General features: G+C 37.5%; 1 protein-coding gene across 11 annotated transcripts in view; it reads left to right on the top strand.

Moving 5' to 3' along the window:
- OXR1 (oxidation resistance 1) overlaps positions 1–11,837 on the top strand; it is a 299,313-nt gene extending 287,476 nt beyond the window's left edge. For 5 of the 11 annotated variants that reach the window (XM_075023813.1, XM_075023807.1, XM_075023809.1 and 2 more), the window contains 5 exons: positions 389–514; positions 1,241–1,393; positions 7,779–7,874; positions 8,447–8,520; positions 9,301–11,836. In XM_075023813.1, the coding sequence (XP_074879914.1) occupies positions 389–514; positions 1,241–1,393; positions 7,779–7,874; positions 8,447–8,520; positions 9,301–9,436 (585 nt within the window). In that variant the 3' untranslated portion in view covers positions 9,437–11,836. Of the gene's footprint in view, positions 1–388; positions 515–1,240; positions 1,394–7,778; positions 7,875–8,446; positions 8,521–9,300 lie in introns of all 11 variants that reach the window. The other 6 variants (XM_075023810.1, XM_075023816.1, XM_075023806.1 and 3 more) reach the window with 5 other exon arrangements.
- The last annotated feature ends 5,819 nt before the right edge of the window (positions 11,838–17,656 follow it).

Genomic DNA, 17,656 nt, shown 5'->3' on the forward strand with positions numbered 1-17,656 from the left:
TCTGTCTGGGTTTTTTAATTACATTTAACGTAAATGCTATGTTAGTATTAAAATGTAAGCACTGTGTAAGCTGACCTCTGAAAAGCATTTGAAGTCCTTCAGCTGTATATGAGGACTCTTTTTTTTTTCTTTTTTTAATTTTTTTTAGCATAAAACCATAGCTTTCTTTTGAGTAGGTGTCTGTGTAATTCATTGTTAGTATATAGTTGAGTACCGGCTTGCTATTGGATGCAGTGGAAATCTTGGTCAGATCAAATCTAATGGATTTCTTAACTTTTGAAGGAATTGCATAACAGTAAATAGTAACTGCATGATTTTAAACCTGCAAAGTTTATCCTTCCTGCTAATAGAATTGTGAATACTTATTTTCTTGTTGTTCTTTTTGTAGATAACAACAAGAGAAGATATCAATTCAAAACAGGCAACAAATATCAAAACAGACCTGGAGCCTGAAGCATTCCGGCCAAATCTTAGCGATCCCAGTGAATTACTACAGCCAGAACAAATTGAAAAGGTATTAACTTATATATGTCATTTTTTAGTATTGTACATTAATGTATCACAAATGCTATGACCATAGTGTAAAACACATCAGTAAGAAGACCTTGTATGATATTAAATGCATAAGCACAACAAAATTCATAGCTAAAATGTTGCTTTTTTTCTTAATATAACTTTCAATACACCATGACAACACTGGTCTGTGTCTCTGCCCTTATTTCATTCTTTCTTGAAAACAGCTTGGCTTTCACTGCAGTTCTTGCTGTCTAGTCCAAAGTCACCTCATTAAATGTGTTTATTGAAGGTTTGGATCAAGGCTGATCATGTTCAAAGGCCCAGGAACAGGAGAGCAAGCATCCTTTACCATTCAGCTTGTTACCTGTTGACTTGAGTGATCTAGTTCCCCAGTACTGAGACATAGTATTGTTATGCAAGAATAACTGTGGTTTTACTGTCTTTAGATAAATCTCTTGGAGACCTTACCAAACACATGTTCTTTGGTTGGTAAATCATTCTTCTCCTGCAGGTCACTGGTAGAGCTAGGAGAAGAAACCTGCTTGAGAGACTAGGGATAGAAAATATGCATGTGAAACTTTACAGTTGGTCTGAAGTTTTAAACTAGCTTATAAGGCCACTTGTAGTTCAGAACAACATAATCAGCTTCCATTTATATGTAATATATTCTTAAAAATAGTAAAAACTGTATTAAATAAGAGGATGGTTGTTATCTTGTTCACAGCTCACAAAGTCTCTTCCACCACGGACCATTGGCTATCCATGGACTCTTGTCTACAGTACTGCAAAGCATGGCATGAGCTTGAAGACTTTGTATCGAACTATGCTGGGATTAGACACACCTGTGCTGTTGGTTATCAAGGACAGTGATGGACAGGTAGGAAAATGTTTGTGTGGAGGTAGGGGACCCATCAAAAAAGTGTTTGAGGAGCATAAAGGAATAGCTGACACTTTAGTCCATCATGGGAGACAAAATTGTGTGTATCAAGCTGGTTTTCCCCTTGGTAATTACGTAGATGCTTTTAAAAACATGTTTTCACTGTCAAGCAATCCTCTGACATACTACATTTCTAGGAAATTCTTCAATAACACAAGTTGACTGTCACAATGCATGAGTCTTGTAATACCCAATTACTGAATTTACTTTTAGTATTCTTTTTTAAATGCACTTAAAGCACAAGAAATAGTCTCTAAAACTTTCTGATTCGGGAAGACCTTGTTCAGTTGGAATGTCATTGCCAGCTGCAGCCAATGCTTCTGGGTACATTCTTTGGCTGCAGCCAACATCTCTCATTGGAGGGCTGCAGGATCTTTGCTGCATAATGAATTTTTGTTCCTTGAGTCTCTCTAGCTGTGCTCTATTCTCCTTTGACTGGGATATGAATTCCAGAAAGTGGATCACATCTCACCATTTGAATAGCAAACATCCTCTCTTGAATATTCTAATAGCAGGTAAAATTACAGGCAGCATGAGACTTTGATTCTTTCTTTCTGAAACTTCTGTGCTCTGTCATGGAAGCAAGTTACCACTGTCATGAAGAATTGATAGAACCACTGCAAAATCTGTAGTATTTACTTCATTTATCTGTCCCACTTTGGTAACCAGTTTTTATTTTCAGGAAGCATGGGCTCATATCACCTCATATCATTCAGGGAGGTCTGAAAACTGTAAATGAAGGGTATGTTTTCCTAATTCAAGTTACAGCTTGTTTTTTCCTTCTGTTTTCTGACTCAGGGATCCCTTAAAAAGAAAAATCCCTTCTAAATCTCTGCTAGTAGAGCACTCTTTCCCAGAAGTTCTTTAAAAGGGAACTTCTCTTCATTTACTTTTTAGTATTGAAGATAAAAACTATTCAACAGACTTGAGATGTCTCAACAGATCCATCAGCCTCTTCAAATGTACTTTGGTAACTTCCTTTCTCTGATTTCCATACTAACTTCTCAAGATTAATTTGTAAGATACCTACTTCCTAGTACCTGATTATCTGGCCCAGAAAGAAAATGTCCCTTTTCTGATAAGGGCTGTCTTGCCACCAACACGTAGTATTGTTCTGTTGCTGAAAGTATTCAGATGACCTTCCATATATGAATATCTCAACTTGCATTTTCAAAAAGTGTCATGGTTGCTGAACCAAAACAGGGAATTAATTCGTAGACAAGTCAATTTTTTTTTTTTTTTTTTTTTTTTTTTTGTGTGTGTGTGACAAATCTCAACTTACAGGCTGATGTCCAGGAACATGTATGAAAGTGTTGCTTGGACTTTTGGGTCAAGTAGCCACTGAACTTATCTTTCACAGTGTATGCCAGATCTTACCTAGGTTGCACACAAGAGTGAGTGAAAACCATGTGTATGCAGCAAGCAACATATGCTATAGAAGGAAAGTTTCAGACAAGTTTTACATGCTCAGTCCTTCACCAATGTAGTGAGAGTGTTGTTTTCAGTAGTTCTGTCTCTCAAGCTATTAATGGTAAATGTCTTTGCGTTTGACAGCAGAAAATTAATTTTACACTATCTTTGTATTCAAAACCTATGGAAATTCAGTGTAGAGTTTTTCTCCTCTTGATCATGGATCTGCAATCATGAAAAGTAAGACAATGGTAGCCTACTATGCCCTTTGATGGTAATTAAACAGGGTCATCCATTTTTTAAGGAAGGTATTGATTTTTTGAAAGCGGTTAATTTGTCTTTAATATCTTGTAGCTTCCTGGCAGATAGTCCTATAAAACTGCTTTCCATGACTGAAAAAGAATCTGAGTGCTTTTATTAAAGGAGAGTGTATCCAGAAATAGTTTACTAGCAACATGCTAAGATAAATACTATTTATGCCCTTCCAGAATGTGTTTTAAGAGAAACCGCGTGTCTTCATATTTTATGCTCCAAGATCACTGCCTGTTTTCTAAGCTATTTAGTCCAGAGAAGATCCCAAATGAGATTCAGCCTTTTTGAAGAACGACAGAATTATGACCAGATAGTTCCTTGCCATTTGCTGAGTGTACCTCCTCAGTCCTTTTTTGGCATTCTTTGTTCTGCCCACTTTGTAGCTTCTATGTTTATGATAGATACTGGGTTTGTCTTATCCTCTGTTGAGGTACTTTTCCTTCAAACTAGAATTAATTTATTTCCTGGGCTATTTCCACTGAGACCCTGTTCTTTGATGTCCATGTTTATGAAGACAGCCTTTATCTGATGTTGACATTAAGTTGAGTAAGGAGCAAGTGTACCTTGTAACTTTTCATAATATTGTTTTTTAGAGGCTGCTAAGCCTCACCCTGGGTTTTTTTTTTCCAAAATGTTCTCCAATCTTGATTTCTTTATAAAATGAATTAGCAATTTTACTTCAAGGGCTGTAAAAAAACAACCCAGCCAAAACACTCAGCTTTCACAAACTAAAGTTTTATTTGTGTAAAAGCTGAACATTGTCTAGTTGAAAGTTGGAATCTGAAGCCACCTAAATTGCCTGCTGTAGTCAATTCTAGGAGATCCTCTAATAAAGGTGCCCAAGAAATTTATAGATATCTACATTACAGTTGTTATGGACATTCTATCTACTGGTAGGTGCTTCTGTTAGTGAAGATACCAAGCTCTGATGTCTACTCTGACAGCCATTTAAAAAGAAATTAACACCTAATTCCTGAACATGAGTCACTAAACAAGTGGTGGTCTAAAAGTGAAATTAATGCAGTTAACCACCCCAAGGACTGTCTAGTTTTATAAGTCATTCTTCAGATTGTATTTTATATAATGCAAAAGTGTGAGACAGAACCTAGAACTTGGGAATTTTAGGTACTCACCCTAACAACTAGACACAAAAATCTAATCTCATGCAGAAACCCTATAGCCATCACTTCTCAAAGGACCGGTAATAAAGATCAGGTAAAAAATGAAATACTGTCTTGAAGTTTGAATTCTACTGTTGCAGAAAATATGCGTGAAATCAGGGCTGGAGATAATTGTTTTTGTGACACTGAAATAACCAAATAAAACCCTAAAAGAATGTCATGTTGCTAAACAACTCAATTGATAGAAACTTGAGGATTAGTATAATCAAATATCTAGTATCTAAGGCTTTGATATTTAGTCCATTGTCTTTGAAGGACAATGAACCAATAATTCTTAAAGTTCTGATGGAAGACCTGATTTACTAAAGAATTAAGTCATTAAAAGCCTTTAGCCAAAACTAAGTAGAACATGCATAGAAGAATCCCTATCCCAGCCTTTACTTACAGAGACTTCTGAGCAATACCCAAAGTACCAGTTTAGAATGATTGACTACTATCAATCTAAAATGTGATCATCTAATCTGAATCACTCTGTGAAGTCTTCTCACTTAAAACATATTTCAGCTGAGCCAAGCCTATTTTTAGAAAAAGGATTTTAGAATTAGTATTCTTTCTAATAGGACAACTATTGCATCCATTAATTTAAAACTGAAATCAAACAGCAATTTTAACTGCCTTGTCTATAATGTAAGTTTTAAGTCCTTCACAAATTGTGGGGAAAGAGAACACTTTGCATGTCTTTGTAGCACTAGGCTAAATGAGTGTGATTGGGTTTAAGCCAGCTGATTTTCCACAAATGTCAAATAACAATGTTCAGATCTACTTAATTCCTAATTTCATTTTCCTCTCCCCCTGCCCCACCCCATATTGTTGTTCTAATAAGCACTTCCTCACCTATCCTGCCAGATGGACTTCACCTATCATGCCAGATGGACTTCTCTGATTATTTTTTTTTAAACTATTGTTGCTGCTATTTGACTATATGATCATTTAATATTCTGTGTGCATGATTTACTGCAAATCCTGTGTTGGATGTTATACTTGGTCAGCTCTCACTTGGAACTTTCTCTGACCCATGAGGCCATCTAACTAGTAATGGGCTAAAAAAAGATAAGTGTAAAAAGCTGGGGACTCATTTCAAGCCTACCTTAAAAAACAACAAAAAAAACCCAACCAAAACACACAGGAAGAAAAAAAAAAAAGGCCAAACAAAAAAGCCTTCTGGAAAATAACAGGAAAACAAACATTTCTTCTTTAAAGTAGTCCTTCATTTTGGTCTAATTTGGTCTGACTTCACCGGAAGGCAAAACATAAATGGTAGTTTCTTTCTCTCTTAAGCCTATTCTTGTCACTTAGACGACGGGGTAACAGAGAAATGTCTTGCCAGTGTTTGATCCTATATGTTGAATTAAATAAATATCTGTGCAAAAAAAAGGTTTGGGCTAGTTTTCTTGTGAGCTTGCATTAAAACAGAGGTACAGAAACTTGCATCTCAGTTCATGGAACTTCAAGCTTTTAGACTGAATTTGCTGTTTAACAATGCATCTGAAAATGATAGAGTTCTCTGAAAGTGAGCATCTTTAGCTGACTGTGATACTTTATTTCATCACCTTATCAAGTAAGTTTAAAAATTCCTCTAGAGAATCAGATTTTAGAGTGTAAATGTTGGTCACATGTATGCTCAGAGGTAATTCTCTTCACTTAAGTAAAGGAACAGTTTTACAGGAGTAAAGTATCTTGTTAGTTTAGTGATATTTTGTTCTTAAAAGATACATAATATATATAAATAAATTAGTAATAATATGAAGAAACTTCTGTAGTTATTAACTACTTAAAGGAAGTTCGGTATGTTAGTCCTACCTCTCTTCTCTGTAACAATGAGGTCTCAACAGTGACTTCTAAAATGTGCAGTACTACCGACATCAAATTAATTTTGTTTGCTATCGTGTATACTTTTTTCACAGTTATTAAAAGTTTATTGCAAAAGATTAGTGTTTGAGTTCAGCAAAAAGATTTCAAAACATCTGCTGTTGGCATGATTGTACTGTTAGACTTAACACACAGTCCAATGTGCATTATCAGGATAGTTGAAGAAAATTATCCCTGATACCCTTTAGAAGACTAGCATTTTTTTTTCTCATAACTAGTCAATGGAAGATTGTGTAGTGAGGGCAGGGAGATATTTTGTTTCATAATGAGCATATTTTTTCTTTGTGACTCTTCTTTCAGTCTTGCTATCTTCTATTTCAATTAGAAGTTTCTGAACAAGAAACTTTCTGGACCATATAAAATTCCTGAGAAATAAGGAATTTTCTAATAGTGGTTGTTCTGAACTGGTAACTCAAAACTGAGCTGGGGCAGCCTTTATTAGATGCTTGATAGCTGTATATAATCCTTGAGTTCCTGATCAGGAGTTCATGCTTAACTAATCTTGTGTTTGTTAACAGCTACTATAGAGCTCAACGTGGAAAGGAATGCTTGGAAAACCTACCTATGGCCAAGGAGTTTCTTAGGATGGGCAGAAGAAAATAGTATCTACTTTATATCCTGAACATAATCCGTGTCAGGACACTAGCTTTAATGTCTTGCTCTCATCAGTCCCATGCTTCTCAAACTCACTATTTAATGTGAATAAAACCACAGAAACTTCATTTTGTCTTTTTTCTTTCTCATACAGACAAATGAGAGGGTGCTAGTGGAGTGCTTTAGTACTTGCATCCACTCTGCTTTTGCAGATGTTGAAACCAGCTTCTTACTAACAACAGTAATACTGATTTTGGGAGGGTTGTACTTCATGGGGTACAGTTGATTTTGCATAATTGTGCGGGGGTAGGGGGTGGTTCTAGTTCCAGAGGAATTGATGTTACTTTTAATCAGACTTAAAAACCCAATAATCCGTCCTTAGACCTTTTTAACTACTGTTGTAATAGTCTTATTCCTGAAAATTATAAATACTTTTACTATGCAGCAAAGGCTTAGTTAAAATCTGTCTCTGTTGTAAGACAGGTAAACAGTGCTTACCTGTTATTTGGATTGGAATTAATAGATTACATGAAAAATAACAACTCAGTTACAGCTAGGAACTTGCTGAAAATAACCTGGTTAAAGCAGAAGAGGAGGTACGTATGAAGGAGCAGAACCATTCCATCTGAAATTTTAAAAATACATACATTGTTTCTGAGAATTTCATGAGTTTAGTTTTTATCCCTTTGATTTTTTTTTTTACTGTGTTCATTTTTTATTGAGAGAGAGTACTCTTACGTTTTGGTTTTTTTTTTTTTTTTTTATTGTACCACAAAGCATCATACCAAATCTCAGTCTATGCACTTGGAACCGTGATACTGCGTAAGGCTTATCCTGTAGTGAATTCCAAATCTGGCAACAATTACAACCTGATTTGTTTATCAGTTACTATCATTAGAGATTCTCAGATGCTGTGTAGTTTTTCTTAAGTATTTTCTCTTGCATATTTTTGCTTACAGGTTTTTGGTGCACTAGCATCTGAACCATTTAAAGTGAGCGATGGCTTTTATGGCACTGGGGAGACCTTCATGTTTACTTTTTCTCCAGATTTTGAGGTAAGTAGTAGTAACTTTGTATGCTTTTGCTTTTTTCCCACACGTGCATTATCTTAAAATACTTACTGAATAAATCTAACAGTAAATAATCTGAAAAATTCTAGGAGTTGGCCCCCAAAATGTCATCATACTAGTTTTTCCACGGAATCTGTAAGTGCACAGTAAATTGGTAGTGTTTGCATAGTGGAAAACATATTCAACCTGACTGTTTCATTGTGCTGAAGATTTTTCTACTAGGCTAAATTCTGCCAGGTGTCTGTCTGAAAATTCACAAACTACATCCTTTTAAAGGGCATATCATCTAACCTAAGCATATTTTCTTGGTATTTTTCATTATGTAGAAGTTTCAGTGCTCAAAGGAGACCTATTTTGGAATGGTCTTATTTTAAATAGTATAAACCAGAGAATTTTTATCTGCATATATCTGTTCCCTGAATTTTCTGTGTAAACTTGGTAACTTCATTAAATTGGCCTCTAGCTATCCATAGTCTGTCTTTACTGATGTTTAGTTTCCCTTCCACCCAAATGAAAAGCTTTAACTTGCTAGTCAGTTTTGTTTGTTTTTTTATTAGGTTTTCAAATGGACAGGAGACAACATGTTCTTCATTAAAGGAGACATGGACTCCCTTGCTTTTGGTGGAGGAGGGTAAGTCATAATTTCTTTTTGTCATTAGAGTCTGTTGAAAGTATGTGTGTCTGCACACCTTTGAAAAGAAAGTTTGGAATTTATTTCAGTTTGATAGCTCAGGACTCAACAGTTACCAGCCAAGAAAGATTTAATATGTCAGGTATTAGGCTTCCTATGTGGAGGAAACTTAAACAGGAGGTTTGTCTTCAGCATAGTGTGGCATCAAGTTTCAGCCCTGCAAGGTTATGATGCCTTGCATTCTTTACTTGCATGTGTGTCTTGGTATATTCAGAATGGACACAAGATACTATGATTCTGAAGGTATGTAAATATGAAAATTATGTGTAACTAGAAGAGGCTTGAATTGAAACTGTACCATCCCAAGATATGCCAGTGTCTTCAGAAATTATACATTGTCTCACCCATTCCCCCCCCGCCCCGCCATGCAAGTGCATAAGCTTCTAGGATGTTTCCCTTGTTTGTTATCAGCATTCTCCTCACATATAAGAGTATTGTTATGCCTTTTTCTTAATACAAATGGAAGGGACTGAAAACTGAGGAATTCTGGTTAGCTTTTTATTTCAGAATATCTGAAAGAAGGATATTCGCAAATTAATAATAACTAGTAAAAAAAAATAAATTGTTGCAGCTTCAAATTTATCAACAGCTATAAGGTACTTGTGTTGAAAAAGAATTCTATAATTCCTCCTCGTTCCTGAATTCTGAATGAAAAATGCATTCGTAAGGTTAATGCTTACTCCCTCAGTCTTTTGCTTTAATACATTGTCTGTCTTGCAGAGGGGAGTTTGCTCTTTGGCTCGATGGTGATCTCTACCATGGAAGAAGTCATTCATGTAAAACGTTTGGGAATCATACACTTTCTAAGAGAGAAGACTTCATTATTCAAGACATAGAAATATGGGCTTTTGAATGAGTATTTAACTACTTCTACAGGGTATTGTCCCAAACCTGACATGAATCAGTGCAGCTCAAAAATCCCTAGGAGCAATATAATGCACCATTTTACCTTTCTGATTTTTTTGGTAAGGTGTTTTTTTTTAGTTATTTTTAAATAGCAGACTTTTTTTCATGCTCTCACATCTGTAATATACTGTCCTACTTTTTCTAAGCTGTAGACACTTTTACAAAATGGGACATGTGGACTGAAAATTAACATTAGTTACTTTGAGCCTTGCAGCCTACAAAATTTTCTTATATTTATTACAGTTGCCTCCCAGGTTTCCCACACACACCTTTCTGCAATCCTGCTAGGGGGCTGCTTCATTGAATATAGGTTATTATTTTTGTATTCAAATTATGTCTATGAATGAAGTTGCCCTCTGTGAACCTATATAAGAAGAAAGCTGCGTGTGGGTATTTGGCAGCAGTACTGCAGAGATTGGTCTGGACCAATGATGGGTTAATTCATATGGTGCCACAAATAGATGAGAAGCCTAGCATTCCTTCTTAACACATACCAGTACACATATGGTGAAGTTAGAAGATATCCAAAGTCAACAGTGCCACTTGTCTTGTTTATTGTTCATGTTTAGAAAAAAGTCTGTTAATATGTGTTCTAGCTGCATGCTGATTGTATTAAAGAGTGTTTTGCACATGCTGTTAATGGTCTGCAGGTTTGGGACAAATACTGACAATATTGAGCTACGTGGCAAGGACTTATAAAATAGCAAGGGAAGGTAAGACTATGATAGTTCCACAAAATTAAAAGGCTAAAGCAAGCAAAACTTGGTGAACAATTTGTAGCTATAGTAGGGCATTAAAAGTACAGAAACAGATGCATCTTTCTTCAACATAAAGTGTCAGATATATACTGTTATACTGTTGTAGCCGTGTAGCACATCAACTCCAAGAATATAGCTTATTCCTGTCCAAAGAAAAAAATAGTTGTGATGTTTTTGAGTGGGTCTATGTTGTAAATTTACAGTTAGCACCAGCTCTGATTAAAATGAGATAATGTACTATAGGTAGACAATATTGTAATTCAGTAGACTTGTGGAATATGCAAACTTACTGTCATGTGACCTCAAAAAAAATGACAGGCTAGAATACAGTTCCAGTAGCTCTTGTCCACTTTTGTAGGAAAATTGATAAGCCATTGTGGCAATAACAGCTCAACAAAACTCTTTGTTTCAAAGCTTTTATTCTATGTTCTGCAAAAAAAAAAAAAAAAAAAAAAAAAAAAACCAAAAAAAAACAAAACAAAAAAATTGCTGTTAAGTGTGACAGTGAATGACTTTGTGCTGAAATTTCAGCTATTTCAGATGAACATTGTATATTATCTTGTAAATTAATGTTTAAAGTAGTTTTGTTATTATAGAAAAGTGTCGATTGACGGGTTGCTTATAGCACTTTAAATTATTCTAGAAATGGAATAAAAGCCAAATGGGTTGGCTTAAGTAGATGTAGTTGTATATTATTTCAAAATATTTACATCTCTGGAAAGTTCTAAAAACTTATTTGAAGACAGCTTACTGCTATGGTAATGAGAAAGGGCAGATGTTTCATCTATAATATGCTAATGCTCAATATGAATAGAAATACAGGGCTTTGTTTCCTGTCTCTATGTATAGCTCTTTATCCTTACTAGAACTTAGTACAATGTGTAGACTGAATGTTTACAAAATAAGGAATTGTAAATAAATTGAAATGGCTTTTCTCCCCTTTGGTCTTCCACAGCAGTATTATTGTCTTTGTGGAGTTAAGACTGATTATTACAACAATAAAAGAATCCTGTAATGGATTTTAAGTACTCTAAGGTCACAGTGATGTATAGCAAATAAATCTAAATATATGTAAAAATAAATTTGAGTTGGAGTTTATTTAGAAGTTGGAGTTTACTTAGAAGCACAAATGCAGATTATTGCTGTTCATTTAATTACTGAATATATAGGATGCATTTGCTCATCCTTTTTGGAATTTTTGGCTTTTGAAAACCCAGTGGGAAGCGGTGAAAGTGAAATATGCTGTCTTCAGCCATTTTGAAGGGCGGGGGGGAAAGCATCTTGAATTAATGGGTTTTGTCACCAAGGGTAATCTAAGTGCTTAGTCTCTATCCGAAGCTCGTATTGCAAATAAAGCCTGGTTTAGATTTAAAATTCTACTGTGAAGAATTTTATAAATAATTATACTTTGAGGAATTACATAAAATGAGAAAATATTCAGTAGGTGAATGTCTCTGAGTATTGGACCAGTCTTGGAAGGGCACATGGGGAAAAAAAAGTGGAAATCAAGAACAGTATAGTAAGCAGTACAGTAGCAATCACACTTGTATAAATGCTAAATTAGTTAAGGAACAGAAAGACATTTGAGTTAAAGTATAAATGACTGTAGTAACACTTAGTGAGGTGACCAGCTGTGTAAAGGGTCTACAGGGAGTAATGCATGTCTGTTAATGAAAGACCGTGAATTTTGTTAACCAAAGGTATGGTTTAACTTCTGTATGACACACATAAAAGACTGTATAGATGAGATCAAAGGCACTGTCTTGATGTACCTCCTGCCTTCAATTCAGTATGAATTTTCTGCAGTATAATTCCTTTCCATCTTTCCTGGCAAGGTTTGCTTCTATGATTGTAAAGAGTTGAGGTTTGACATATGCTGACGACTTCATGAGCTACATTTTGAAAGAGTTTGGTGCCAGAAGACTGTGTCTCAGCATACAGTACTCAGATGTATTCATTGACTAACTTGATGTTTTGCTCAGATACCTAGGATTCTTACCACATCAGCTTTCAGCTCTAAATCCTGTCTATGTTAATTAATGCTTTTGTATAATCTGCAAAAAGATGTTATTTCTCACGTATGGCTTGTGCTTGCATCCTCCTGTTCACCTATGTGTACTACATTAGGTATTTTTTATGGGAGTTAACATGTCTGCATAAAATCCAATCTTTGAAGAGGAATAAAAACATTTACTACTCACTCAATTTCAAATTAAAAAAATAATCTTGATTTGGATACTTCCCAGTATTCCTCATTCAGGACTTGAATCTTAAATCTCACTTTTATGTTCTTCCTTTGTAAATGAACACATGCCATCAGGGAGTTTTACTATTGTCACAGCAATGGGGAGCTCAGTTAAGGGAAAATCCTCTACTCTTTCCCCCCCTTAAGAGTACATGCTCCTGCAATATGAAATAGAGCTACACTGTGGTACTGGAGCAGAGAGAGTCCAGCTGAGGGAATGGTGTACACTTAGTGTAGTATGTACAAACCAAAGTGGTCCTGCTAGCTCTCCCACTGCAGTATCACCAATGTCAGGTCTGTTTAAGCTCTGCTTTCTGCTGTCCTGCTTATCTGACAAGCTTTGTAATCCTTGTTGAGTTTCTGTTGTAATAGTTATGCTGCTAGTAGTACACATGCAGTTGAACACACTTTCAGTGTGCCCTGTGGTGACAGGAGTGACTTCAGTTGAGGTGTTGGTGTGGTGCAATGTATACATAGCACCTGAAGTAGTTATGGCAATAGGGCTTGCCAATATTTGTTCTGTGATCAGTGATGATTGAACATCTCACCACAAATGTTATACTTTCCGCTACAGCTAATTTTATTTCGGTAGGCTTTCCTTGTTTTAAAAATGAGCTGTAGTACTGAACCCTGGCTGTGCAGAAACATTTTAAAGAAGGAATTGCTGCTGTGGAGGAGGGAGCTGATTTCCAGTGGGTGGGATATACATCCAGTGGACCATCTACTTGCTTCAAGCCACTGCAGCAACTGTCGTAAGACTTGAAAAAATATAAAGGTGTGAAAGTGAAATTTATTTCTTCTGATACAAATTCCATGCTGTCACTTAAGCACGAAAGCTACATTGAGAGTATGCAAAGTGTCTCTTCTCATGTAGGAACTATGAGGTACAAGTTTTTTGATGCCAAGGAAGGAACTTTGCTTTCCTAGAAAACTACACAACCCTTGCAAGAGCAACAGAAGCCTCAGACAGGAAAATGAGAGATCTGTTAATTATCAGAAGGAAATCTATTTCAAATAAAACATTTTGGGGGGTGAATACCATATTTAAGAAAATAATGTGCCACTGTAAGTTACCATTAACTAAGAGTTGCTCATTCTTTATCTCAAAGGTTAAGGGCTTTCTTTTTGAAGCAATTCAATAATAGGAAAGCAGGTCTTAAATAAAGACTATGAAGACTGCTTTAATCATCAGGTTTTGACCTTTATCATCTTACTACTTCAAGTAGAATATTTAAATTTGGCAGAGGTCACGCTAGTTTCACAGGAATGTAACAGTTACAATATAGTAGAATTAGACTGGATAATTTATGGAGTACTTTTGTTCAGTTGTTTTTTAATTCAGATTTATTTTCTCCAGCTACTCTACAGGGATAAATTTGTCACATATCTTTATGTAAAAAAATGTTATAAAACATGTAACCTACATGAAACACTTCCAGACATTATAAGTCATATCAATATTTAATTTTTCTCTTACCCAAAACTTGTAAATACTTTTCACAGTTTAGAAGGCTTTGCATGGTACTGCCTACTCAGAGGTAAATGATGAAGGACAGTATGAGACAAATCATTAGTCATATCACTTGTGGTTTTCTTATCCAATTGGAAATAAAATATTTTGAGTGGAAAAATGGAAAAAGAGGGGGAGGTGTGTTTCATAAAGTTTTTTGACATTGCATTGGGATGGCTACGGGAGTTATCTGCAGTGAGCTATAGATTTATGATATCTAGTAGTGATTACATTGTTACACAGTTGACCTGTAAGGAATTAAAGGCAAGGAGAGATTTGAAGAGAGCTCCTGAGCTTGAAGGCTAGTCTTTTTTTCCCCTCAAATATCAATTGATCTAATATTACCTTTCTCTAAACTTATAATCTTGGTTTTATCCTATATGGTAAGTCTAAATGCACATATATCTGGGTATTCCAATATGCAAGAAGTCATTGTTTCTATAAATACATTAGCAGCAAAAGGAGGGCTAAGGAGAATCCCCATCCTTTATTGGATGCAGGGGGAAACACGGCGACAAAGGATGAGGAAAAGGCTGAGGTACTTAATGCCTTCTTTGCCTCAGTCTTTAATGGTAAGACCAGTTGTACTGTGGGTACCCAGCCAGCTGGAAGACGGGGATGGGGAGCAGAATGAAGCCCCCATAATCTAAGGGGAAATGGTTAGCAACCTGCTACACCACTTAGTCACACAAAAGTCTATGGGGCCGGGTGGGATCCACCCAAGGGTGCTGAGGGAGCTGGCAGAAGTGCTCACCAAGCCACTTTCCATCATTTATCAGCAGTCTTGGCTAACCGGGGAGGTCCCAGTAGATTGGAAGTTAGCAAATGTGATGCCCATCTACAAGAAGAGCTGGAAGGAGGATCCGGGGAACTACAGGCCTGTCAGCCTGACCTCGGTGCTGGGGAAGGTTATGGAGCAGATCATCTCGAGTGCTATCACGTGGCACGTACAGGACAAGCAGGCAATCAGGCCCAGTCAGCATGGGTTTATGAGAGGCAGGTCCTGCTTGACTAACCTGATCTTCTTCTATGACAAGGTGACCCGCTTATTGGATGAGGGAGAGGCTGTGGATGTTGTCTACCAAGACTGTAGTAAAGCCTTTGACACTGTTTTGCACAGCATTCTCCTGGAGAAACTGGCTGCTCACGGCTTGGACAAGCATACTCTTCGCTGGGTGAAAAACTGGCTGGATGGCCGAGCCCGAAGAGTGGTGGTGAACAGAGTTAAATCCAGTTGGCGGGCAGTCACCACTGGTGTTCCCCAGGGCTCAGTTTTGGGGCCAGTTCTGTTTAATATCTTTATCAATGATCCAGATGAGGGGGTTGAGTGCACCCTCAGCAAGTTTGCAGATGACACCAAGTTGGGCTGGAGTGTTGATCTGTTTAAGGGAAGGAAGGCTTTACAGAGGGATGTGGACAGACTGGATCAATGGGCCGAGGCCAATTGTATGTGATTTAACAAGGCCAAGTGCCGGGTCCTGCACTTCGGTCACAACAACCCCATGCAGCGCTACAGGCTTGGGGGAGAGTGGCTGGAAAGCTGCCCAGCAGAAAAAGACCTGGGGGTGCTGGTTGACAGCCGGCTGAATATGAGCCAGCAGTGTGCCCAGGTGGCCAAGAAGGCCAACGGCATCCTGGCCTGTATCAGAAATAGTGTGGCCAGCAGGAGCAGGGAGGTGGTTGTTCCCCTGTACTCGGCACTGGTGAGGCCGCACCTCGAGTCCTGTGTTCAGTTTTGGGCCCCTCACTACAGGAATGACACTGAGGTGCTGGAGCGTGTTCAGAGAAGGGCAACCAAGTTGGTGAGGGGCCTGGAGCACAAGTCTTATGAGGAGCGGCTGAGGGAGCTGGGGCTGTTTAGTCTGGAGAAAAGGAGGCTGAGGGGAGACCTTATCGCTCTCTACAACTACCTGAAGGGGGGTTGTAGTGAGGTGGGTGCTGGTCTCTTCTGTCAGGTGGCTGGAGATAGGACAAGAGGAAATGGCCTCAAGTTGGGGCAAGGGAGATTTAGGTTGGATATTAGGAGAAATTTCTTCACTGAAGTGGTTAACAGTCATTGGACAGGCTGCCCAGGGAAGTGGTGTAGTCACCATCCCTGGCGGTATTTAAAAGATGTATGGATGTGGTGCTTAGGGGCATGGTTTAGTGGTGGACTCTGCACTGCTAGGTTAGCAGTTGGACTCAATGATCTTAAAGGTCTTTTCCGACCTAAGTGATTCTATTCTGTCAGCTAAATGAAATGTTGAGATTCAAGAAGTAGAGTGCCACTGGTTACAGAAGTTCAGTTCTCTCTGCTACGTTCCATAAAGGAGAAAATGGGAAGGTTCCCCATCTCCTCTTGTCACTGAATTACAGTTCAGCTGAGAAGTTTGAGCTGCAGCTTAGTCTGTCCTTGCCTCTCTTGCCCCAGTATTAGTATATGCATTACGTGAAACTTAAAATGTAGTCTTGTCCACAATGACTTCTGGTGGGCATACAGGAGCCTACAGAAAAGTCAAATGTCAATAATGTGTTGCTCACAAATGTTTAAGTGGGTGAAACTTTTATGAACCTCAGCATTAACTTAGGTGCAGATATGCCTAAATTTCAGATGTTAAGACCGAGTCAGGAGCAATTGTTGCCTCCAAAGTAAATGCTTAGCTTGCCGTCATGAACCTGGAGGAAGATGATTGCATTTGAGAATGCTAGCAGTTTATTCAGTCCAAGTCAGGTGTCTGCCTCCCTGCATCGTATGGGGCAAGAGCAGTAAAACATCAGAGCTAAATCTGCTTGTGATCCAGTCAGCCCAGCCATTTTTGTTAGTAGGCATGCAACAAGGCAGAGGTGGCTCTCGTGAATGAAAATTGTTGGCAACAATTGCTGCCTTCTTTTTGTGTAGTGATTTCTTCATTAGAAGCAGTGCTTAGCAAGTAGAAGAGGCACTCCACACTTCCATGTTGCTATCGAACAGGTAGGAAGAAGTGGAAAAATTTAATTTACTCTGCAGTTTCTACAGGCTACTTTGCTGCCTCAAGACCTAAGCCCGGAAGTTTTTTTTTCATTCCTACTTCAGCAGTACATGCCTAGTTGTATTCCAGATGTTTCCTTGAAAGTGAAGTAGTAGATGGCATAGATTTCATATCAAACCACAAGCTCTCATTATGTGCTGTAAACAGGCACAATATTGAAATGCACCTCTTAGTGGTATACTGCAGTGTGAGTGTTTCAGTTCAAAAATATATCACTCCTACTGTCTTGGGTCAGCAAATGAAAGTAAATGTATACGATTCCTCATACAATGGTGAGGTGCTCTTGGGATTTAAGTCACACATGAACATAACACTGAAAAAAACATCTGTGGTGAACTGTATCCCTGCTGTGTTGTCCTGTGGTAAGATGAGAGTTCTTGTGAGCAGAAATACATAATTCACTTAACACTTTTGTGCCTTTAGTGTGTATTCTTTGTACAGGTATTTTGTATAAGGACTATTTCATTTCCATGTACTCTGAAATCTTGTTCTGGTGCTTTGGACAGGGAAATCTTCACAGGGAAATATTTAAACTGCCTGTTAAAAGGAGAATGTACTTATATTTTGAAAAAACTTATTGATGTTTTATTTCACAGAATATGCACGTGTATTTCTGCTCTAGTGTGTGGGAGGAATAACCCAAAAAATA

The sequence above is a fragment of the Buteo buteo genome, chromosome 3, assembly GCF_964188355.1.
Source record: "Buteo buteo chromosome 3, bButBut1.hap1.1, whole genome shotgun sequence".
Taxonomy (NCBI): Eukaryota; Metazoa; Chordata; class Aves; order Accipitriformes; family Accipitridae; genus Buteo; species Buteo buteo.